The 26,625-nt window shown below is 41.4% G+C and overlaps 1 protein-coding gene across 2 annotated transcripts in view; it reads left to right on the top strand.

Annotated features, from left to right (window-relative positions):
• nlgn3a (neuroligin 3a) overlaps positions 1-26,625 on the top strand; it is a 126,994-nt gene that overhangs the window by 8,000 nt on the left and 92,369 nt on the right. Inside the window, exons 2-3 of one of the 2 annotated variants that reach the window (XM_022192173.2) lie at positions 17,549-18,260; positions 19,338-19,397. In XM_022192173.2, coding sequence (XP_022047865.1) covers positions 17,789-18,260; positions 19,338-19,397 — 532 coding nt within the window. In that variant the 5' untranslated portion in view covers positions 17,549-17,788. The remainder of the gene's footprint in view (positions 1-17,548; positions 18,261-19,337; positions 19,398-26,625) is intronic. The other variant, XM_022192174.2, reaches the window with a different exon arrangement.

The following is a 26,625-nucleotide window of genomic DNA, read 5'->3' as shown; positions in this document are numbered from 1 at the left end:
TCACAGAGAAGGTTCACTACAAATCAATACAAGGTTGTTCTGAATGAATGCCTTTATGCTGTGGTGTAGCATTTCTACACTGATGGCAGTGGTCAATTTCATAATGAAAATGCCTCCATCTGTAGGGTACAAGGGGTCACTGAATGGATGGTAAGGGTGGAAATGATGTGAAGCTTATGCTATGGCTTTTACAGTCACCAGATCTCAACCTAGTTGAAGATCTATGGGAGATTTTGGACCAAAATTTTAGACAACAGTCTCCCCCACCATCATCAAAACACCAAATGATTAATATCTTTTGAAAGAATGGTGTTCATCTCTCCAGTAGAGTTGCAGGCGCTTGCTAAGGAGCATTAAAGTTGTTATGGTCGCATGTCGTGGCCCAACACCTTAGGAAAACACTTTAGGCTGGTTTTTCCTTTAATTTGTCAGTTTGTGTAAAATTTTTAAATTTTTAATGTGGTTTCAAAACCAGGGATATATTTCTGGAACAGGAGAAATACTAAATCCTGTTTCATTAGGGTTTACTTATTGGTCTAAATCATTTTTAGAACATCAAAAATAGAAAAGAACCAGGAAGTGTCTTAAAAACTCACATATAATGTATGCCTAATTTTGGAATATAAGCACCTCCTCATATCATTAAAACATCCTAATTGAGAAAAACAATACTGAGGACATGTCATTGGTGTAAACGTGGCTTTCCTTTACATGCGCTCACATTTCTTCCCACTTTCCACATCTAAATCATGTTGACTGGTGTCTCTGAATTGCCTGTAGGTGTGAGTGAGTGCCTGTCACTGTGTTTGCCTTTTGATGGGTATCCACCGTTTCCTGGTCTAGTTGTAGTTTTCAGGGATCTCCATAAGAACAAATAAAGAAAGCATGAATCAGTTAGCAATCACATCTATTTAGATCCATGACATACATAGTGTGATGTTTTTTGGGGTTTTTTCCATTGTTGAGGCTTTTTAAATGTGTGTTAATGACATTGTAAACCCTCTACTTTAATAGGATAGTACCTACTTTGGGACTGGTTTATTTTGGTTCTTACATGAAGACCTGCTCCTGACTGTTGTCTATTTATATCTCTTGCCAGCTTGGCAATGCCTCCCTATAGCCTTTGAGGACAGAGAAATTCCTCCATCAAGCTCAGTGCCCATCTGTGCCCATATTCCTCCCAAAAGGAGCCATCCTCCACAATTACAGCTTTCTTCCAATGATACCATCATCGTGCCATCGCTCTGTGTAAGAACAGGCTCCAGGAAATTTACTTGATATTAATCTGACAAAATTACCAAGAAAGGAAATTAAAGCAGCGAATTTTCTCTGGCAGTGATTGCATTTTAAAGGCAAAATTCACACTTTTCATGGCTCTTTGAGATTAAATAATAGAACATTTAGCTTATTGATCATATAAAATATTCAGTGACAGTAAAGTTATATTAAAGAAAATCAGAAGAGGGGAAAAATGAATATAGCTTGTTTGACCCAATATGTTCTCTTTGATTTGCTGCAGCTCATTTTAATGACACGGATTCCAGATTCACCTGAAAATCTGGGTCATTACAGAAATAGCCCTGTGACTTACTCTCCCAAGATGGCAGCTCTGATAAATTGGTGGCTTTAGGTCACTATGACAAGGGTTTGAGTGAAAAAGCGAGGTTGACGGGAGGAGTTCAAGATTTTGATGAGTTTTTGGGTTTGAGGTTTTTTTATCGAGAAAAAAGTTGTTGTTTTTTCGGGGGAGTTTGGGGACGTGGGTGAATGCATAAGACCAGAGGGATCCTCAAGGCGCTTTTCTGATCCGTTAAGTAGCACAGATTTGAGGGTTTTGCTAAAATGTCCCAAATTACGTGTTGCAAAAGCCCATAATCGCGTATTATTTGGAGAATGCTGCAGCTATGTGGGATGCTTTTTGAACCTTTACTATTAATATACTTTGTTTTCACGAGGTAGAAGCACTTTTGAGACATCTAAAAATGCAGCTTCACTGGGTTTTTTGTCTCATGAAAACCTAAAAAGCCACACGTGCGTTTTACCCTGGAGTCATTACAGCAGGAAGGTAGATTTAGGACGAGAGACTCTGGAGTTGTAGTTTCTCTTGTAGTTCTTTTGCCCTGGGCCCACTGCAAATTTCAGCCCAGTTTAAGTACAGGTGTTGAATGACATAATAGTGGTGGGCAGTTCAGTCCTGAAGCTGAAGAGTGAAATGATACTGTTGGATAGAAATGGTTCTGTGAGAGTAGCAAGAATGGAGAGGGGATCAGAGAGGATAAGAGCAAGGACAGAAGGAAGAGGTGAGATTGAAAAGAAACAAGAGGAAAATGGCTAGGGTGGAGAAAGGTAAGCCGAGATAAGCTTTTTGACAAGTGAGCTCTGGGCTGGAGAAAGACAGTAAAACAAAAATCTGACAAGTTTGTTTTATTCATGCTGTGGACAACTACAGATTTACTGTCTGTTTTTTCTTTCTTTACACCAACACACAAACAACAAGCGGAATACAAATGCCACTGGATTGTATCCTGGAATTTTTTTTTGCACTCCTTGTTTTATGTGAAGATTTTTTTTTTGATTAAGGCAGAGCCCTATGTCATGTTGAAAATTGCTAAATGATTCAACGTTTTCTGACACCCCAGAATTTGCTGGCATTCTCATCTCTTATTCTCTTTAATCACATCCCCTTTGAATCCAAACCTGCTTCACTCAAATTTCATGCATTTAAAATTCAACAGAAGCCCCAACTCCAAAGCAAACAGTAACAATAAGCATTTATTGTTGAAGCTTTTTGGTGGTCGGGCACACAGTAATGTGTTAACTAATGGGATGTCGAATGGAGTTATTTGCTACTGCTGCTGAAGAATGACAATTTACCAAACAGGATATTGAATTTACATTCTTCGAACCTCTCCTTGATTTGTATGACCAAGCTATCTCCTAAGTGTACTTCTGAGATGAATTATTTAAATGAAGAAGTTTTCTGTATTTTACAGTGTAAAAAGGCATCAGAAGTATTTCAGGATGACTGCCAAGCTGCTACACATCGTTTTACTTGATTGGTTGTTGGAAAAATATCTAAAGGAAAGTCAAAAGCCAGCTTGAACACACACTCTCACACTGTATCCAAAGGCTCCTCGGGGTTGATTCTAATGATACCCATGTGATTTATCCAGCAGATCCACAATCAGTACATGAAAAAAAAAAAGGAATCCAGAACTGACCTAATAAGCTGTGTCTTTGCCTGTGTTTCTCACTGTGCTTTTTTGAAAGACGCATGAATGAGGAAGCCTTATCACAAAGGACGTCGAAAATGTGACATATTTCCTCGGGGATAATTGTGCTTTGTGTCTCTGTGGCCCACTTTTCCTTCATATTGATGCTTTGCTGCACACGAATGCCAAACAGCTGCATCACATGTAAAGGTCTTTCTAGTCAAATCCATTAGCGGAGGTCTAGAGAAGAGAACTTGAGAGCAGAATAGCCTTCACTGACGATGTGTGTACTCTTTAATTGTTTCAGCCCAGAATGAAAAGACTTGTCAAATTGGGTTAAATGAGGATCCTCAGTTTCCCTATTAAATCTGAAACTTGCACCCCCTACCCGTGCACAAACAAAATGCTGCTGAAGATAAAAAGCGACCAAAACAGTGGAGCACGGGTATAGTGGTGAATGGCTCATAGAGGATATTTATGTAATCTTGGGGCACCAGGACTGACTCAAACTCGACTCAGAGCTGCTGTTGCAGAGAGAGGCCCAAGGACAGTAGCAAATTTTCTAAATCCCTGGTAGACACAGAAAGTTAAGACAACCAGCGTTGCAATAAAACAAAGCCCAACCCATTTATCAGAGCATCCCACACAACCCCTGGCCCAGATTTACAGCCTCGGGCATCCACAGCTACCAAATCTTCTGGCAGCCACTGCCTCAGATATTGATAGGAAGAGCCCGAATCCCACCGAGGAATTCTGAGCTGGAGGAGCTAACTTCCCAAAGTATGAGCCGTCCCTTAATGGTTTGGAATCACACAACCAAAGGAGCATGATATAAAACCTTATGTGCTATAATCACATTGTAAATTGGGATGAATTGTTTAGTCATTGATTTTTGCTCTTTTTCTGAACTTGTCTAACAAGTATCTCATGCTATGTGGCAAGTGTTTATAGATTGTTTGATAAAGCCAGGTCTTTGATGAGCATTTGTACCCTCTGGAGACAGAACACAACCGCTATTCCATTAAGAGCAAAAATGCCCGTTTGAAAACAAATAAAAACAAGCCTTTTCTCATCATTAGATGTAAAGCGCTTAATCCAGCAAAGACGCGGCTCTCCTCTTGCACTGAAAACCTTCTGTTTGTATCCATCAATATGGATTTCCATCCTGGAGTTTGTCTGCATACCAAGTTCCTGGTGTAAACCTCTGGAGGTAGAGGGGCAATTTTGCCATCATGCAGCTCTTTGGGGTTTTCCCATGAGTACACATACAGATACTTTCTAAATTATTCACAGGATAGAAGAACTGACTTATGGTTTGAATGGCAAAAAATAAGTCTAGCACTGAGATATAAAAAAGAGCATTATTTGTAATAACAAATACTCCTGAGGACTTAAAGCAATTCAGTTTTGTGCAGGCAAGGTTTGAATAGAAGCTAGATTTTATTCCTGCTAAGTGAAAATTTCCTCTCAGTTTATCACACCGTCTTTTCCATTGCCAACTCATAAAACATGACAAGGACAATACAGATCACCCACACACACGTAAACACAAACTGAGATGCCCCTACACAAATCGGCATTTATGCTAGTCTGGGTTTTCTGCTAACCACAGGGGTAAATATTGGTAATAGGTGCCATTTTGGCTGTAAGGGCTTTGCTTTTAGTGTCTATGAAAATAGCGGGAAGGCCTTGTAGTCGCATGACATTTTACATCAGGCGTGGAGGCACTTTCATTGTTGTGTTTGCTCCTCACAGAAGCTCCAAGGCTCTTCCGTGAGCGAACAACAATGGCCTCGCTGTTCTGTTGCCTCTACGTTCCTGCGTGGTAAAAGGAACATAAAACTATCTTCCCTCTGTGAGCCCGTGCTACATGCACTCGTGTTGGCGCAGTTCAGGCACAGAGGAATAGTTTTTCAAAGTGTCACCGTTTAGGGCATGGTTTGGATGTCAGCAGTGAAATGAATAAATAATGTGCCCTCAAGTCTCATTTGATGTAGCGGGATCTGATCGGATATGACTTTTCACTCAAGCTAGCTAACATCCAGATGTTAGAGGAAAACCTTTTTTTTCCCCCTGAGGTTGCTAATGAAACATGGAACAGGAGGGATGTTTGTAGATGTTCTGACAAAGAAAGCATTAATAAAAAGGTTGGAAAGGCATAAGATAAGAGAGATTGCTTTATGAGAGAAAAAAAAACTGATTTGGAAATGTTGCATTGTGTGCAAGTGCAAACGCATGATCACAGTGACACGATCCAGAGTATGTGTGCCCATACAGTATCTACAGTATGCGCTGTCATCGCTCTGGGCTTCTTTGGTGCAAAGTAGGCACAGAATAGGAAGAAAGACTCAGTGGCTGCTGCTTGCCGTGTGTGTTGTGTGCAGTTTTTGAGGAAGAGCAGACAACCCGAGGCCAAATTTGCCTGCAGTGTTTGGACATGGCCTACTTCTAAGCGTGCAGTCATTAATGTGTTCTTCTACCCAGCTTAAAGTACACAAACGGGATTTTAATTCATACCCAGAGTTCAGTATGCAGAGTGTCTGTTCTGTGTCTTTTCATTCCATTAAATTCAGAGCTGCAGTTTGCTCAAGTAGCTACGATATGCAGTTAAAGTATCATGGATTTCATAAAGTGGTGACATCGTGATGCCTTGCTATACAACCTTGAGTACACCCAGTAAGTGTAGCTGCAGTGTCTGAGGACGTATGTGTTCAGTACTGTAGTGGCCTACTCTTGTCTCATGGACTTTGTAGTGCCTGTGTGTGTTTGAATAATGTCCTCCAGGAGACACTCTAAGTGCAACGTCTAGGACTCAGGCGTCAGCAGTAATATCAGGGCAACCTCTCCTCTGCTCTTCTCTGTGTGCAATGGCATGGGGATATTACAGCATTAGAACGCATGAATTATGGCCATATTGTTATCTCAATGTCAGGGGACATAGATGTGTTTCTGGTACCGCCATGGCATCAGTGACAAGCTAGGAAAGTAGAAACGGAGATTATGAAATTGTGTTTTAAGTACATCCCTGTGCACAGTGTTTTGGACTCTGGTGATAAATTTAAGCCAATTTCACTGAATCATGCTGTATTGAATTAGGATGCCACATTTGTCACAAACTGTTGTGAACTTAAGGCAGCTCTCCTGTTTGATCCGAGGGCTGCTGTGTTCTCATAGAGCCAGGTACTACTGACTGCTCTGTATCACAGTAAATGGATCTGTGCATTTTCCAAAGACGGAGGGAGTAGGAGGGTGGTGGAAGGGGTGGACCAACCAGTACAATAACAAAGGATGCATTACCTAATAGATTTGGCAGAAATACAGAGTTCAGGGTGTTCTGATAAAGCCGGGTTACAGTACTTTAATCAATCACTAAGAACACGAGCCAATTTAGGAAGAAGCCTGACATTCAAGATAGGCTTTCAGACAGGATTAGAAATAGTGAATAGAGAGTAAACACATCTGCCCGGGCAAGTCGACAGGACTGTTGTCAGCGGACAGTGTTCCCTCCTCCATGTGTGATATTGAGGCATGTCTCTGCCTCACAAACACCACCGCCACCCACCAACCCAACCCCACCCTGCTCTGGATTTGAAAAGTAACATTCGGCCTGACCAGCTTTGCTTCCTCAGATACACTTGTTTTTTTTTTAGTGAATGCAGATGAGTGCCAGTAACAAGACAGCGATGGCTGTCTCTGTTGTTTACTCTCCCCTCTTCAAGAAAGGGCACTGTCATTTAAAGTGTCCCTCGGAGCTCATCATCATCTGGATTCTCCGGACGGGCTAATAATATCTGGAATATCAATGGGACCATGCAATGAGCAGAGTGAGACAGCTGCTTTTCTAAATGCACAACTGGGAGAGACACTGGTGGGAACAAAAAACTGCTTTCTCTCCTTCCAGCACATCTATTTTACCTATCCAGCCTGTTTATCGTGGAACTCTGCAGTGACATCATGGTTGAATTTTGGGTTAGAAATTTTAAGAATTGGGGGACAAACCTGATTCTATCCTTGAATTTAAAAAAAGAGAGATTTTCCACATCTTTGTCGTCTCCCTGAGGGGAGGATACAACCCTGAATGTAACTCCGGCTGCAGCCCTATAGCCTGTGTGGGATCAATGGGGAAAGCAGCCAGGGAGTGCGATGGTGCTGGATAAGGGGATGGTTCAACTGTGGTGATTGATATCACCTCGCTAATCCCTCTACATCTCCTCTAAATCCACCTGGCTGAAGCTTTGAATGAGCCTGTAATGTGATGAATTAAGATTTAAATGCTCAAATCATATTTACATTTCCGAGTGTAGATTATTATTATTGGACAAAAGCGAAGGCAGTCAGGAATATTTTCTGATATTTCTAGGTTTTAATTTACATTCACTGACATTCCGGCTCACCTAATGCGAAGTGCAATGCACCTTTTTTTCATCTTTAGATCAATTCAGTCCCCAGCAACGCAGGCTTTCTCGGAAATGTCAAAGATTGTATGTTGAATAGCCCCTCTGAATATAAAAGTAGCATTAATTTCTTAAACACCTCTTTTTAATGGCTGATAGAGGCCATGCGGTGCAGTGTGCGTTTGCTTGGTCTTTGTTTACACTGAAGATGAAGGTCACCCCCTCATTAGTGCAGCAACATCTTTTTTTGATGTTGTGATATACATAGTAATCAAGTGTGGCTCACATTGCTGTTTACTGTTGACCTTTAGTTAAAAGCACATCACTGTCAGGTTCTTTCGAAACTTAATTAGGCTCCCTTAAAACTCCTGGCATCACGTACAGTGGACAGACCTCATTTAATCTGCTGTCATTAGGCTACAGTAACCCTGTGCTCCCTCTGTAAATAGGAAAAGCACTATCATGTCCATGGATCCATTATTCCTGTTTTATATATATAAAGTAGATGCGGTGGGTTTTGCTGTGTCAAGCGCACTCGTGTACATCTCAGCTCTCCGCTTTGTATTCAGAAATCCTGCTTGTCACACAACAATACACTTTGGCTCCTCTCACTTCTCTGCAACTACCAGGCATTTGCATGTCAATAACATCATTCTACCACTGTGCTTTTGGCATTTGCAAATACTCCTGCGAGGAAGCCAAGTAGTCGTGGTCTTTGAAAGGAAACATCAGAATAATGTGTTGTGCGTTGCTGCGTTCATTAACAGGTTATTTTCTCAAAATTCATCTTGGCTTAATTGATCATCAGTCACAATTAAGAGCTCTCAGACGTTTGATTTAGGACTGCTTTAAAAGTGCGTCTTACATTTAAGCACACGTCTCGAGGGATAAAGTGAAGCTTTTGCTCAGCTGTATGTGGTGCTGTTGAGTTCTGTTACAGAAGAGACAGACTGTGAAACTTCACATCAGAACTATTTAATTAATTTGAATTCTTACAGTAAGTCTAGAGTCTAACATCATATTCTACCTGAATGTGGACTGTCTCTCAGTTTGCACATTACTGCTGCAAACGCTAAGGCACTTAATGCATTATTAGCTCATTAATTGTACAAGCAGCATCTGGGTCATGTCTCTGCTTCGTATGTGTATGATTCTGTAAGCCCTTTCACACTGACTGATATAGCTGATCTTTCAGTTTTCCCTGAGAACTGCAGCCTACTTACCTTAAATTAAAGCTCTTATTTAGCTTATTAGGCCGTGGAAAGATTCATTTTCTCAGCATACTTACAGTATATGTTGTGCAAGCGCACACCCACATGCACAAAGCTATTACATTTCACAGTGGAGCCCCAACAGCTTTCGTTTTATTGTAAAAAATGAAATTAATTTCACATTCTTCCGGACAAGTTGATCTGAATTTTTAATCTCTGTCTGCAGAAAACATAATTCAAAATGCACTGGATGAAAGTGGTGAATTACATGCACTCAGAGCAGAGCTACACTGCTTTTTAATATGGTGCACAGCTAAGTGTTTTCCTCAGGATGATCAGCTCTTCAAAGGCCTGGCATTATATGGTTTATGAGGATTCAGTTTGTGTTTTAGTTTCTTTAATGGGAGGAGGTGGGTGGCTGGGATTTCTGCAAGAATTTGTTATTTTCTATTTCTAAGAGGAAATGTCCACCAAATTGTAGACATTTTTCGTAAATTACCAAAATAATCCCAATTTTAGATGTGTATCAGCTACTATTTATCACAAATAGCCCCATCCTACAAAGCGTTTCTCATCTTTGCCCAGTGGAACTGTTCTGTTTAAAACACTACTCATCCATATAGGAGCTTCTAGCGGTGCATATCTTTGTTTCATACTGGCTCTGCAAATGTTTTTGTTTCAGGCCAGCAGCTGCATGGTTGCTTTAATCCAGAGTGGAAGAGTCAATAATAGCCATAGGAGCTGATCCATCTAAGATTTTATAATGTAGTGCCAATGAACTTGGAACCCTGATTGTGAGAGATCAACTCCCTGTTGTAATTATCAGCCAGACCTCAATTAACTCACAGCGAAGCCTCGGTTAAACTCTATATGTTTTTAAGTGTTAATAGCTGCTTAAAGAAAAATGTTTCCTCACTCTCATCTGCTGAGCGTCCTGCTGATCCACTTAAATCAATGTTGAATGCCCTGCATGTTGTTAGATTTATTATCTAAAGTGACATACTTTAAGTATTCAATACAGGGTTTTAATTGGAAATAACCCATTTATCTCAACTGATGCCCTCGTTAATCTCTATAACTATAATCAATCAATGTAAATGTGTGTTTTCTTCTCAGGCAGTAACTGATGGGAGCTCCATGACAAGCAGCATTTAGACCAAGCAGTAGAAGTAATACACAGCAGTTTACGTTTGAAGTGATTGTCATAAACTTTGATTTGCTTTATATACGTGGTTCCATGCCGGTGCTGTTCAGGTTCCTTGCACTTGCCTGAATTTTATTAGGGGAAGAATCCCAGAAGGTTAAAATCCATCCTCCTTTCCACTGTAAGCCAGAAATTGATGTTTGTGCTGCCATGTTATACGTGCTGTCCTCACAGTGGAGGAGATGAGAGGAGCTGCTTGAAATATCTGCCGAATTCTCCTCTGTATGCTCGAGTGTATCCTCTTAAGGAATTCAATCATGTTTCACATGTGCTCACCAAGTCCAATCAAATGAGTTTCCACTTCACAGATGTAGAATGATTTGACCAACAACTGGGAAACACAACACTCAGAAAAATCCTCTATATTAGTAATGCATACATGGAATATCTGGTTCAGATGATCGCTGACAGTTGCGCGATAATACGCCTGGTGAAATTCCTGGTTTTAGTGGAGATGATGCTGAATGTACAACATGCAGAAGCCCAGAAAATGCAGGTCTTTTTTCCTTTTACTCCTTTTTTTCCTTGGGTTTCTCAGGAGAAATATTCTTGAGTTCACAACAGTGCTAGTTGTGTGAGGTTACACTTAAGGAGACTAGTGCCTTAAGCTAAATGCTAAAGGCAGCATGCTACGTTTTAGTGACAATGTTACCCTGCCATTGCTGAGCAGGTGTAATGTTCTCCATGATCATGATCTTAATTTAGCTTGTTAGCATAATAATGTTTGTTGATAAGGACTAAACTCAACTTACAGCTGATGCCATTACTTTGATAGTATTTAGTTGTAAATCAAAGTGTAGAGCCTGACCAGCTTTGGTTGGCCAATATTGGACTATCACAGATATACTAGTGCCATTAAATTGTTGACAGATATGCTGTACCATGAGAACTCTTTTTTTCCAAAGAATATAATACAGAAAAAGATGCTTGCAGTTAAGTACAAACAAAAGCAAAATGTAAAGGCCATAGACACCTCACAGTTAGCAAGAAGTCAACTGTAGAATATTTCATAGTTTCAGGTAATGTACTCGATGCAAACTCGTATGACAGCAGATAGCGAAAACACAAGTTCAATTTGATGCATAAACGCATCCTTTATCTTTGGCTCACAAACGTTCTGTCATATTCCTTGATAGTGGAGCTGCTTTGCCCTCTGTTGTTCTTGTCATTGGCTTCTGTGCAGGTCTTCCAAGGCATGCTAGTCCAGAGGGGCCTGAGCCTCTTGATTTCCTGTCTGTGGCCAAAACCTCCTCCAGTGGTAGCTACAATCAGTGGAGATTGGTGGAATCCCTTACAAGATGAGTTTGAAGCCAAAAAAAATCCACAGTCCTCTAATACCCGTCCCTGGCCAGCCGTTTGGAACCGTAAACGATTAGCCGTGGTGCAGTGGTTTTGCCCTGGTTGCTGTCCTTGCGCTTTTGACTTTATTTGCTTTCTTCATACACCGATCAGGCACAACATTATGAACACCTGCCTAGTATTGCATAGGTCACTGTTATATGGTCAAAAATGCTCTGAACAGGAACAAGAGGACCTCTGAGGTTGTCCTATAGGGTCTGACACAAGGACATTGGCAGTAGATCCTTTGGGTTCTCTGGGTTGTTTAATGGGGCTCTTTGGTGAATTAAACTTGTTCCACTGCATCCTGTTGATCAGAAAGGGGTCAAGGTAGTTTGGAGGTCAAATCAACATCTTGGGCGGTTGTCATGTTCCTCGACATCTTCCTGATTGTTTGATGTTTTTGCAATGTGGTTGGGTGCATTTGCCTGCAGGAGTAAGCCACTGGCATTTAGGATTGCCATTTGCATGAAGGAGTGTGCTTGTTCTGGGACAATGTTCATTTTGGTGTCTATGTCTCATCAACACAGATGCTAAAATCCAAGGTTTTCCAGCAGAACACCACATAGTACCAATGCGATCAATGTTATTCACTTTGTCTGTCAGTGGTTTTAATGTTGGGGCTGATCGGTGTATAATGTGTATTAAGGTACAGTCAGCTATCAGCCAGCTTCAGTGTTTACAATACTGTCAGTATTGTCTACAGCACATGTAGCAGGGTGTGAATCACAGATAAGGAGATGGTGGTGCAGAGTTTAGCAAGATCTTTACAGTAGGTTGTTAATTGCTTTATGAAATATTGTACATTACTTGAACGTTAAGAAACTCTGCCTCCTTATTTTCCTTTTTCAGTATACCTCTCATCAGCGTGATGAGTTGGCATCAGTCCAGCTCTGGTGCTTCAGCCATTAATTTCTTTTTCCCTGGGAACCATTGAAAACCAAATTTAAAGACCATCCATTCAATAGTTATCAAGAGATTTCATGAAAAAATAAGATTGTAATTGTGGTACTACAGAAGAAGTCTTGGGATCACAAAATCATTAAGATTCAATATTAGCTGTATAAAAATTCATGCCAATTACTGTTTAATGCCATGCCATCCAATAGATGTTGAGAAATTTCAAACTGGACTAAAGTGTTGGACCAACCAAGAGACTTAAATTGACATCCTTAATCTTGCAATTCTCCAAAATTCAAAATATAACCCCAATCACATAATCCTTTGTTCCTTGATTCTGTTCAGTGATTTAATAAAATTTTAAAACTTGGCAGCAGGCTCCCTCGTCTTCTGCTCTTTGGTTAGCAGCACTTTGAAGCTGTGTTGGCGAGGTGATAGAAATTTCAGAGCACTTCGTCAGGAGAACAGATCCCATCCTGCAAACGGCATCTGTGGGAGCTTGGATAATGAGTATGCCATGTGTAAGCCTTAATGTGTTTACATACGGCTAGATTAGAGACGGACCCAGTACTTGCCCCTGCGGTTTCTCAGAGAATCCCTATGGGCTACTTGAGTGATTAGCTACTTTGAGTTTTTTCAGTAGGAGTGTCTAGGGGGACTCTGCAGTGGATCAATAGGAGTTAGGATGATGAACTGTTGGGGAAATTTCTTTATTTATCATTTTTAAAAATATATATATATAAGCTCCTCAGTCCTTTTCCATCTAATTGAGTCAGTTAGCTTTGATTAATATCCCTGTGCACCCACATATTGTTTCTCCTATCATATTGCTTCCTTAACTGTATCTGACACTCAGGCATGCACACACATTCAAGAGGAAGAGAGGCAATATAGATGGAATGGGTCCACTGCTTCGACTTGCAGTTTTAGGACTTCTGGATCAAATCTGTCCCTATCATTTTAGGCACAAAGAGCAAACAGTTGTTTCAAGCACCGTCAGCAGTTAACAGAATGGCCATTATTTATTTGCTGTGCAGCCACACAATTCCTCTCAACATGTGCTCACCTGAAATCTGTCTTTATTTGACCTGCCAAGCTCACCTCTCCCTGTGTTTCCTTGGCCGTTTGGCTGGTAATGATACTCATGGAAGCCCTTTATCCAGCAGCCAGGAGGAAGGGGAGGAGACACACAGCTTAGCAGGCGGCAACAGCAGCAGCGTCGTCATTCCTCACCGTCTCCCTTTTGCTTCTTTAAAAATATGTCAGCATCACTGTGGTGATTAGTAGTCAGAATGTGCTGCGTCTTTGTCCTTGATTTAATGCCAAATCTCCTAAGTAATAATGACTGCACAGGCTGTGTGTCTGACGGAATAAAGCAAAGGAATAGGGAGAGTGGGCCCTCATTCCTCGCTGTTACAGTGGCACTGGTTCCCAGCAGGAGCTCTATGAAGCTGCAGTTTGGTTTTGACATTTTGCAAATGTTGTTTCTGAAACATGCCAATCTCCTGGATTTAATATGGCATGCTGTTGTTCATCAAGCTCAGGAGCTTATATGAAGAGTGCCTGTGAGCCAAGAAGTGCAGTATGTGTGTGTCCATTATTGATTTTTCCGTGTCAAAACCCATGTTTGGGTTTTGAAACAAGCATGTGTAAGCAAGCAATTTACAAATATATTACTGACACAAAGAGGCCAGAGAGCAATTCCATCATAAGTGCAACTTGTCTCAAAATGGAGCCTTTGCACTGCTGTAGATTGGTGTCTTACTGGAGCACAAATGCAAGGTGAAGATTTGAAATTAAATTTTTGCCATTGCCTCTCACGTTTTAATGAGTTCAGCTGAGGCGACTGCCAGGGTACATCTGTTTCTGTCTTCTGGTTTCCGTCATGGTGCCTGTCTCTTGTCACTTCTATAATAGTACATTCTGCCTCAGTTACAATATAATAGAACCAGATGCATTTGTAATCAGTGATTACTCTCTCTCAGGTCAGGACGACTCACTTCATTTGAAGTTAGATGGTCCACAGGACTAATGCAGCTTTGTGAATGCCTTTGTTGCAGACTAGTTACTATAATAACAGTGTGTGGAGCGTCCGACGCTCCATCTACTCAGAACTCTTATTGGTTCCTTTTTTATCAGAGTCCATTCAGCCTCTCTCTAAGGGATGTCGGGGCGTAGGAGTACTTTTGGCTCTGTGCTCAGACTTTTATTGCGATGCAGAGATCTCTCTGCTGTAGGAGAACAAAGGGTCTTCTACAGTAAATGTGCACGGCTGTGGACAAACTAAAGAGGAATTAAGTCTACGTGTTTTCTTCTACATATGGGATCTGTAAGGGGACAGCTCACGTGTTGTACTGATGAAGTCATTTTGAATAATGATGAATAGGGATTGGACTGGCAGAATTTAACATGTCCCATTAATCAGGGACTGGGGAATTGGGAAAGAGGGTGTTAAATGGCATCTACTTGGTGGATTGCCGTCTTGCATTAAGGGCTAATAACCTGACTTAGAGTCAGCGCAGCACCCCCCTCCTCCTCCTCCTCCTCCACTACCTCCTCCGCCTCCATCACCTCAGTTGTATTTATTACGGGCTGCAAGGCCACGGTGATGAGACGATCAATATTTCTGGGATGATGAGGGAGAACTCATGCAATCTCTCTCTCTCTCCTTCTCTCTCTCTGTTCCTCCCTTGGCAGTGCTTCAGCAGGTAGAGAGATCAAAGCAGAGAGGACCTCTGAGATGCTGCTGGAGAAGAGACTGATGAAGTCCTCTGCGCTGTGTGTCCTCTAAATACACACACTCCATCACACTGTCCTATGTCCTTGCTATGTCCTGATTAAAAAGTTTGACCCGATGTATTTTATCTTGAGCGGAATTAGTGTTATCACGCTTATTCTGCTGCTGTGTGTGTGCAGACCTAACAGAAACAGCCTCAGTTAAAATTGAAATGGAAAGCCGTGTATCTGTGTACCTTTGGGGAATTATAGGGTGCCCTTTTGAAAACCTCCTTTTGACAGACGTGTCTGTCTGTTCAGTTGATCAATATGTGGAACTCTTTACCTGCAGGACTTTTAATGAATCACAAATGTGATTGAACTGATAAACAAGCCGACATGTCGGCCTGGTCATTATGCGTTTGTAATTAAAAGTTATTGGTACTTTTAAACTAAGTGTTACTGCAACATATCCCACCTTTATAAAAGTGGGTAAAACTGTTTTAGAGCCTGTTTTAGTCTAATTGTATTGCATAATACTTCAGTTTCCAATGATTAGGTTCTGATGTGCAGCAAAAGGGATGGGCAACATAGTTGGACACACCTATATGGGCAGAAATATGTGCCACTACAAGCTGAGTAGGGCTCATTTGTGTTTGAATCGACTTTGCTCAACCTTGAATATCTGTGATAAAAATCCTGATTTGAATCGCAAAGTTGTAATTTGAAATTCTCAACCTTGAATAATTGTGATACGATTTAAAACTGAATCTCATAATTTTAAATTATTGAATTGAAACTGAATTCGAAATAAACTGAATAAGCATGAAACGGAATGTAATATTTTGAAATTTAATTCAGTTGCTCTGAAATTGTTATTTGATTCACACTGAAAATTCAGCTCTCCACATTCACTTTGTAATGATTCAGATTCAGTTCTTATACTCTGACACATATCTGGGCCATTGAGGAAGAATATAATTCGATAGCACAACAAACTAGAACTTCTAAAACCCTCTTCAAAACAGTATAAAGAAAATAAGACACAATAACACTGATGATTGTGGTGTCTAGTGCAAGGATATTGTATTGTGTTTTGTAAGTCTATTCTTGTTGAGCTGTCTTTTAAATTTACGTTCAAGTGTTTTGCTTTATCTGAGGCTATGAATGCTGTTGAGTGGTCCAGTGTAGTGCACTATTTCTGTATGTTATGTTGACATGAAAGGCTTTTAACAAAACCATTCGTATACATCATACTACCATTCAACAAGGGGATATAGTCATAACACCTGCTAGATTTTCTGCCTCTTCTACAGAAACCCTACTGAGCAGGGAAGGGACTTTGTCCGTATGACTTTTTTTTTTTAGCATTTTGAAGCCTTTGCCAGTCCTTGGCCCCCAACAATGCATGCCTTTTAGTCCTCAGATTGGATGTGGATTGCTTTTCGTGCATTATTACTTAGCGGGTGCCCGACGTGCCGGAGTCACTGAGCAGAATTGTCCAACACACGTTTCCATTTACACAAGCATCAGTGAAGGTGGGCTCCTTTGTGGTATTTACAAAATGTATGCGTGAAAGTATACATGCTTTTGATCTGAAGTGAGAAATTGCATGTACCACGAAACATGTAGACTCCACCGGCAGGCTATCTGCTCATCCACGGCTGCAGCAGATGGGAATAGCTGCCTAGCGATAACAGCACCTCCAGGAACGTCAGGATTGCTTTCTCTCAGTGGTTAGGGGCCCTCCGACGACTGCTGATACATTATAAATCATTTACACAGTCATTTTGGAATGCAATATCCTCCTCTAAATGCTGGCTTTTCTTCTCCATTGTTATTAGAGTGAACTCTGCAGTAGGCACACAACGCTGAGGGGGACCCGAAGCCACAGAAATTGAAAATTGATCAGGCAGTGTGGGAAGGTGTTGTCACTGGCACCACTGGTTCGCCCTGGGACTGCTGATTAGCATTTACAGCGCTGTCACTGGAGGCACCTGTGCCGCCTGTAGCTACATCCTCTGCCCCTGCTTCTGTTCATCCCAAAATGTGATCTCTTGTAAGAGCAAATGATGGGGATGAGATTTCATTTCTGCCTCGTTTATATCTATACCAAAGGGAGATGTAGGAAAATGCTGCACGGCATTAAGAAGGACATTAAATTTTTATCATGTTATTCTGTTCTTGTGTGTGACTCCTGCTGCTGGGTTTTGGCTCTGCCTTTGCTGTAAATATAACTATTCCTTAACTGTAAACATAAATGTCAGCCTCAAAGCTAGAAAGTAATTACCTACCGACAACTGATGCCTTTCACGTTTCAATTGTCCTATTAGCGTTATTAGTCGCATCTTGACAGGTTGCCCAATAGTTAATTGCAATATCCAAATCGAAGGCAGGTTCTTGATTATATGGATTAATGATAGCGCTAAGAGCTCTGTCATGTTTATGTGAGCCGCTTTATGTCGTGACAGAAAAGGACTCCACAAGTCAATAAAAATGACTGACTGAAAATGGGAACAAACTGCGTGGTTGTCACAGAACCGTCATTAATTTTCCTGTCCTCTTCTTTTGCAGCACCGGCTAGAAGATCTGACGAGCGGAGAGAGGACAGTGAATAAGGTCCTTGCTGCCAAGAGGAACTGAAAAAGCCACTTTCTCTCATCGTCTGTACGCTGGTGGGCTCCAATATCACAGCTGATGACTGTCCCTCAGGTGGCTGGACTGCAGGGCTGAGCGGGAAGCCTGTGTGTTTGCTGAGGGGAGTGCCCCGGCTTGTATGTTGGTCACTTGCACTTGTAGTCGCTCGCAAGGACCATGTGGTTTTCTCCAAGGAGAAATCGTTTCCCCTCGCAGAACTGGCACGGTGCCCACAGTTGCACCAATTTCAGCGTGTCCTTGTGGGTATTAAGTTTTTGTTGGTGCTTTGCGGCTGTGAGAAGCCAGAACTACCACCCCACTGTGAACACGCAGTACGGGAAACTCCGAGGGGTGAGGGTGCCCCTGCCTAGCGAGATCCTGGGGCCAGTTGACCAGTATCTGGGGGTACCATACGCTGCCTCTCCCGTGGGAGAAAAACGCTTCGTGCCCCCGGAGCCTCCTTCTTCCTGGTCGGGGATCAAGAACGCCACCCACTTTGCTCCCGTCTGCCCCCAAAATATTCACAATGCTGTGCCAGAGATCATGATGCCAATATGGTTCACCTTCAACCTGGATATAGTGACAACGTACATACAGGATCAACACGAGGATTGTCTTTACTTAAACATCTATGTTCCAACAGAGGATGGTGAGTGTGTCGCGGGACGAAGCCCAAACTCTCCTCCTCTTCTCTCCTGTCTCTGCTTCCCACTTCCTTCTGTCTTCTCTCTAAACTTTTGTGCCACTTTTGATTTGTTGCGCGGAGCATGACCTGTTGTCTGGCGCATGCTGTGTCCGTGTCCATCATCTCAACCTCCCATCTTGACTAGATCTTTCATGTAGTCTTTTCATCAACTCTCCCCTTCCATGCCACTGTTAGAGGTTCCTCTTTTGATGACAAAATGACTTCTAAATATGACTTAATAATATATATAAAAAAGAAAACAAATCTAATCATGCAAGAAACAGATTGGAAATACTTGGTACACCTTTTTACCCTCACTGTCTTGACTGTTCTGGGGATATTAGCATTAAGTAGCCTGCTTCATAAGTGAATGATCTTCTGTAGGGTTGGTGAAATATTCTGTCTGGTACATGAGAGGCCTGTGGCATCAGCCTGACCTATGTAAGACCCTTTACTCTCCTTCTTTTTTGCCAGTTTGTCTTTCAAATGCAGGAACCAGTTTTGTGCAAAAGGCAAACATAGATTGGGCTCTGCAACGACTGGCAGTCCTAAAAGTTTTTGATTTTTAAATCCTTTCAAAGGCCTCCATTCTACAACACTTGAAGGAGACCCGCACAGGAAAACAGGCTTAAACGATGTCCTCCGAGAACCATATGGACAACTCCAAATAACACTTCCACTTATCAGATCAGAATGTGAACTGCAACGTTTTGCAAGAAATCTAGCCTCTCTGCCTTCTGTGCGGCTGTAATGGGTCTTAAATAGAAGTGCATGTGAATATGGGCTTCTTGTGTCCCAGGGTGCAGCAAATTCATTCCACCATTTTGGAATATTTCTGCAGCAACACCCCAGTTACTTTTTCAGCAGGTCCTCTGTTGTACTTGTTGTTGATGAAGACTGGGAGGGTGGGAGGAGGAGGAGGAGGAGGAGGAGGGGAAGCGGGAGAAGATGGGGTCTGACTCAGTCTGAGTTGTTGCATGTCACATGCGATCTTTTTCCAGAGCTCTCTGTTATTTTGTAGTTTTTCCATTCATTTTACAGTCAAAAGAATATCCAAGGAATGTGCCAGGAAACCCAACAAGAAAATGTGTAGAAAAGGAGGTATGTAACCAAAAAAAAAAAAAAAAACGAAAAAAACCCCAAGCAAACAAAAAAAAGCCAACACTGGAACGAAAGGGAGGAATTGAAAGAGTGAAAGAGAGAGGAGAGTGATGGGTGCATCCTTCCAAAGCCGGCAATATCACCAACTATCAACTCCCAAATCAAAGTGCTAATTGAGATGAACGTGGGATTTGTGACTCAGATCAACCTTGTCATGAGTGTGAGAGATGAGTGAGCGGTTGTGCTGGGATGCATTTGTGTGTGTGTGTTTGTGTGCATGCTGTCAAATTGTTTTACTGTGAGAGTGTGAGTCAAGGAGTGAAATTACCAATCCCTAAATAAATAATGGAACTTTGTCAAACAATAGTCTGTGATGTGTTATTTTAAAATGTGTTTTATTTGTTCTTTTTTTTTTTTTTACAATATTGTATGTTTTTCTCTTATTTAATGTGTAATGTTTAGTGAAATACAACTGTTGATTAAATCAGAAGCATGAGTGCTATTTTGAACAATCTGAATACTCAAACAAAAATTCGACTTTATATGCAAAGAACTTTAGTCATGTTTCAAACTGCTTTGACGGCGCTTAAGACACCAGTTTATTGAAAGTATTTGTCAAGCGCGACACCTGAAAGTGCTCGAGCCACAGCCATTGATTTAATTTACACTAAAAAGTGGAGGCCCATCTCTCTCTTAAATTTATTATTCACGATTGTTCAAATAGGGGGTGGTGGGGTATTTTATTGGTGTGACAGCTTTCATCCATCCATGTGGCAAATGCTCACGCACAGCCATGGAGAAGTACAGTCCAATTTCATTAGCAACAGCTAAAATATCACTGCTGGTAACAAAAGAGGGCTAATTTTCTACATTTGCCTGAAGTCGCCTTAGGCCCCTCTGAGTAGCCTAAAGACTGTGATCCTGAGTGTTTTGCAGTAAAGATTCAGTTTCAGTTGAGAGACCTCTGCTGTTGATTTCCATGGAGGCAGCCATTGGCCTCACTCTGTGTGCTCATACATTCTGCTTTGGTAAACCAATTTTGTTAGAGACAGACTGGCCCTTCAGGCACTTCTGCTTCTGAATTAGTCCCAGTTGTGGAATATACACAGAAATATCTATTTAATATCCCCCTTCCTGTTGGAATTTTTCAATTATCTTCCTCGTGTTTGGTAATGAGAAAATGGTTTATCATAAGGTTCATATGTTGGTTTTCTTCACATGTTGTTGCGCAGAGAGGTGTGTATTTTCCCTGTTGCTATAAATGCAAAATTTGTAATTTTCAGTCTCAATGGGAACTCGTTTTTATGAGTTACACCTTTTTTTTTTTAACTGCCGCTACTAATCTTGGCTTATGTTGAATTAGCTGTGTAAATGAAGCATAATTTATCCGTCTTAGGCGATGTAGAAAGCAACCTCTGACGCATGCTTTGGTTTTGGTTCAATGTTTCCAACAAGGAAGTTACAGTCTTGTTTGACAAATTCAGAGTGAACACTACATCAGTTCCCTCATTAAAGATTAACAGTTTAAATTGTTGTCATTTAGCTTCACTGCTTAAATCTGTTTTATATGCATATATTTATACACATATACCTTATGTGCGTGCCTGTGTGCATACACACAGAGAAAGTTGTGTGTTTGCAGAGCTTTCAATACAAACTTGTATAATGTAGTAGAGTCATACACACTGTGCATAACATCTCCACTACCAATTTTAAATTCTGCAACAATGATTGATTTTTCTGAAGAAAAAAAAATGGTATTTGCTTTTTGGTGAAAAGGTTTTGTGATTGTTGCCAAGCAACAGTATGCAGTTGTGACAGGAGCAGAGTAAATGGCCCTCTTACCTAGAGTGAAGCACCTTCGCTGCAGTAGTGACGCTGATCAAGTGAGAAACACGTCGTCTCTGAACCCAATAAAATGCATCTTGTGTTTTCTTAGTAAGATTGTTTTTTGCATGAGGCAAGATCTGTCCATATGGTAGCTTATGCAATCTTGTGTATTCTAGGAACACAGTAAGAATATATAGAATTGGGTTTAAAGTGATTAATTCTCATCTTACATTTGATTAAATCTATTCTGTGGATTTGTTGCTGTTGGCATCCTGTAGGGCATCGTGCATGCAAACCATTTGATGTGCTGATTTCAAAGATGTGGCTCATTTTCCTCCATTAAGCAGAAGGAAAAAGCCCTTAAACCACTCAGTAGTGCCCTGACACAAGATCAAAGACGGACTCATTTTTAAGAAAAATAATACAAGATTCAGTATAAAATTGTAGTAGATGTCCATTTTTTTCAGCACCAGTATGGTTGGTTTGTTATTCAGAGCAAGGGTTGTGCAGCTAATTTTGACAGAGCAAATTCAGCAGAGCATCTGTCTTTGTTCACAAATGTTTACACTGCCCGAAATGTAATTCAGAGAGAGACTTTCCCTTCCCTGGCTCAACTCGCACGGCGCCACATATTCAAGATGTCCGAGCAGGTTGCGGTTGAGGTCATGTGGAGGTGATCTAATGTGCAACATCAGCACCGTTGCCCGCTGCTCCCTCTCTCTCTGAAGTCTCCTTGCAGCACGTACACAGCAGCAAGCGGTGACGGAGCTGGAGATGCTGGGGCCTTGGTTATATCACTCAGTCATTTTCTCTGCTCTGAGTCAGAGTGAATGGAGTGAAGAGAGGGGTAATGATGTGCGGGCACACAGCTAAGCACTATTCAGCCTCAAAGTGCTAGATTGGTTTTAGATGGGTCAATTTTGTGAGGACAAACCCTGATGAGGTCAATCTTTATCTTAAACAGAGCTCTACATTTTAAATTGATTGACAAACCTTTAAAAAAAGTTCCGTAAAATCGCACATGCTGTTGATGAGATCCTCGGTGAGACAGAGCTCCGGTGATAATATGCACCCACAGTGCTGCATGCTGTCTGTTTATATCATATGCACATTATATTCTACAGGGTTTTACAGCGTGTCTCTTCCACTGCTTGTAACCTGCTTGTAAAAGCTGTCCTTAGAGCCCTTCACACTGGTCTCTGAATAACACTGCTTCTGAGAGACACTCTGAGATCAACCTTCCTGACTCTTAAATTCATCCCTCATCATGAGTCTATTTGAGATAAGTACAGCGAAATCTGTTGTACGTTTTGGCTTGATTTGGACCACTCAACTATCATTCCTATGCAGCCCTCACAGGCAGCAGGCTGCCATGTGTTAGGCAGCTCAGTGCCAGTACTGAGCAGTCCGATCAGTTGCCAAACCTGTAGATTAACTACCCCAGCAGAAGTATGGGACATTTTTCCTCTTACCAGATGACCTCCAGATGCTGGAGAGCTGTGAAAACTGAAGAAGAGCCCCGATCCTGGTTAGACTGCGGCAGGGCCACGGCAGACAGTAACACACCATGGTAATCCCGTTGGTTGGCCGACTCAGCCCTGCCTCGAGGAAGGAGGGGCTGCTCCCCGAGTGCTGCCGAGGAAATCTGTACGCCATGCAGACAGGGCGAAAACTTTCCAAGAAAACAAGAACAAATATTGGCTTGTGTGATTTGAAAACAGACCAGACACCCCCTCCCTTTGTTTTGCAGAAAATTACTCCTATGAACTTGTGCGCTTATCTATCTGGGGCTGTTGATGACCCCAGTGAGTGAAGGCTGCAGCCAGCCACTAGATCCAATCACACTGACTTGAGATGCAAGATGTGACCTCAGCAGGAAGTTTCTATTCACAAGCCTCCTGCTGTTGTGCTGTCCAGCTTCCACAGTCAATCCAGGGCTCAATATCTCTGTTCTGTTCTTTGTTTATCCCAAATTAAAAAGGAAAAACGCACACGGCCTGTGGAGCCCTAAAGCCCATTTAAAGAGGAAAGCACAATTTGTTGCATCTCTTCTCTCTTGTTAAACTGAAACATCGCTTCCTGAACCCCATAAATGTTAAAAGTGGAATGAATTATTCACACCCATGTCTATGGCTGTGCAATAATATGTGCCATGTTACACACATTTTTCTGAAAAATGCAGCCTGCCATATTTGGTAAGTTAAAAATTGAACAGCGCTTTGGCACATATCATGCATTTATAATAGCGCACCTGTCAGTGTGTTTGGCAGGGATAGAGAGGTCAAAGGTGGCCTGTGAACTTTTCTTATAAGTGAGCGTTTCTCACCGAAACTCTTTGCTTCTGTCCTTGAAGTCCGAGAAAGAGCTCCTCATAAATCATTTGAAAATCAGAATTGAAAAGATTTTTAGTCATGTAATGTTTACATACTTGTTTATTTCCTTGCAGTCCCCATATTTACTGCCTTTGTTAAAGCTTTGCTGCCTGTCTGGTTGTGTTGCTTATCACCAATTATTGGTGGAATAAGTGACTTGCATCCCAAAAAATTACATTCTGATACAACTGAACTACATTCTAGGTCATGGTTTAACTTGAATATATTTTTTCTTGAATTATATTTGTGTGTTTCTAATCAACATAGCTTTAAATAAGTTTGCGTTTAAACCAAAACCGTCACATTTGATTCAACCTATCTGAGTATTTTTGGTCCTTACATTCAACAAAGCTTTAACATGTAGACAGCAATGTGGAATCGTCAGCCAATATATTTGTAGTTTTGGTGCATAAACAAGTCTCCTGAATAAAACCCCCATTGCCGCCTTACAGCATACCTCCATCCTGCACTCTTACCTCCGTATGTTGGCCTTGTGCCTGCTGTTTCACAGTCTAACAGTGCATTTCAGTGAGAAAAAATGCAATTACATTTCTTTCAAAATGTAAATGAGAATTCAGTTTAGTTGTATAGGGACGTAATTTTCACAAGACGGGGTTAGCATTGCGATGCCTGCGTGCTCATGTGCATGTGTGTCCTCATGCAAGCACAGAATCCAAACAAAACGCTCTCCTAAAAATAACTGCAGTCAGTACTCGCAGCTTCACAGTGTACCTTCATTCACCTCTGTGCACCATTCTTGCTTTACATTTTAAAACATCTATGTGTTAAATATTTACATAGTTGATATATTTGTAACTAGATCTCCTGGTTTAGGTGCTAAAGGCTACATTTGCATTTTTCTGGCTTTCAGAGGCTTTGAGTCAGTCTGGAATCAGCAATGATGCATAACTGAAGTGCAGAGCTTATTTAAATAGCGGTTGTGTCCGCCAGATGATTAAGAAGCTTAAAGCTTCGTGATTGTTTTTTGTAAGATGTTTTGTCTTTTTCCCTTAACGTCAGGGTTAAAAAAAAAAAAAAAAAAAAAAAAGCACTGTTCAGGCTCAAGAATAGAGGAAAGAGAACCCAGTGTGTTAGTTTGCCTCTATGCTCAGAAGAAGTCTGTGGTCTATGTTAAACTTGTCTCTTCCCATTATCAGACTGTAGACAGGCAGAAAGACAACTTGGCTGCCTTTTATTTGTTTTTTTGTTTTTTTAAATTTTATTTTGGGAACAGCTGAAGCGCAGTGTGAGTTTTGGCTGTCCTTTACTGCAGGATTACAGCCTCCTTAACCTTTTAGCTGCATTCTCCATCATTCTCTCTTATGTGTCCCTCCCAAGCTGTTCCTTAACCTCTGTACTGAGAGACAGATTGAGAGAGATGGAGATAGACAGGCAGAGAGAGAGAGGGAGAGAGAGAGACAGGAGGAGAGACAAATCCAGGCACTCCGAAAGAGAAAAATGGCCACCTGAGGATTAGAGACTGAATATAACTGCTCTAAATTGTCAAGGCTGCAACATTTCACATTTCACTAAGTCCCTTTCCACATTCTGACCTTTCTGATATTTAACTCCAAGACCCATCTATTGTACGCGAACCTTTTTCCAGCAAAGGCAAGGCAGTTAACATTCAGCCCTTCCACGATGTATTGAGTGAATTGTGGATTCAGTCGAGAAGTCTCTGGAGCCTGAGAGCGCTCTCTATCTGTATGTACACATGTGTGTGTGTGCAAGCGCATGTGTACGCATGTGTGCACGCTCGGGTTTATTCACGTAAAACTCCACAGCCAACTATGCTTTTGTTTGCAATTTCATCCTGTTGAAATGTTAAATTTCAATACCCTTTATGTAACAAGTAAGCCCATCAAATGCGGTTTCTTTGAACCCGATTTGATAAATGCGACAGGTTTCTATTTTACTTGTCAAGGAGCATGAATAATAGCTGTTATTCTAGATGCCGGCTGTTTTGAAGCCATGCAAATTTCGACTCCTGAAGGCCGGCTATGCAAAGAAATTCTTCAAATGATTGTAGTTTTAGTTTAATGTCACAATCTTCGCTTCAAACGATTCAAGGTCAAATATAGGCTCGCTCGCTGCCGATGTCCCATGTTTGCAGTTCCTGTTATAGATCCAGCATTTGACACACACACAGGCTCTCAGGCAACACAATTCAAAGTGACAGAGCTTCCCTGCTGACACCTGCCATCCAATCTATGCCTGTCTAAAGCGCTATCACTCAATAACGTCATTGTTTTACCGTGTCGGTAACACAGTGAATGCTAGAATAATTGTAATTGCTAACAAGCTTTAAAGACAGGTGTTGAAGCCGGTGAAACCCTTTTATTTGTGTGCTGGCTGTTAATCTTCCTGCTGGTTCCTGTGAAGCCTGCATGATGCGAAATGACATCTGATAGCTTAATGGTTGGTAATTCCTGCACGAGGAAGCTCTGGATTGATCTGGCTATGACATTTTCTTTATCTTTAAAGTGCTATACCTGCCAAATACTCAGGCTAAGGTCGTTTTCACATTGACATTGGCACCGTGTGAGACATTTCATTCACTCCAGTGAGATCATTGTGTTGGCATAGCAGGGGTGCCGACACACAGGGCTCCAGAAATATACCCTTAAACCTCGCTCAACTTTTTGCGGCAGCATAATGCAACATCATCCAGCAAGGAGCTGCACTGACATTCGAGGTTGATCACTTTGTAGCTCGAACCCCATATTTCTCGTTGATCTAATACTCGTAACTGAGGTGCTTGGATCATATTTCATCACTTTGCCGGTACCTGAAACAGCACACCTTTACCAAATGCAAAATTCTGACTTATTCAACCACCATCCACATGATAGATTTTTACCACTATAATGTACGAAAAACTTTTTCCTTTTTGCCTTAAAGCTAAGAAAACACCTTTTGTTCTTACTGCTAAATGCTTACTAACATCTTACTGCCAACAGAATGGCGAAAGTAATTCAGTTGTCAAAGAAATTACACGGAGATTATGTTTACCTGTTGTAAAGCTT

Source organism: Acanthochromis polyacanthus, chromosome 10 (genome assembly GCF_021347895.1).
Source record: "Acanthochromis polyacanthus isolate Apoly-LR-REF ecotype Palm Island chromosome 10, KAUST_Apoly_ChrSc, whole genome shotgun sequence".
Taxonomy (NCBI): domain Eukaryota; kingdom Metazoa; phylum Chordata; class Actinopteri; family Pomacentridae; genus Acanthochromis; species Acanthochromis polyacanthus.
This window is presented reverse-complemented; position numbering and strand designations above follow the sequence as displayed.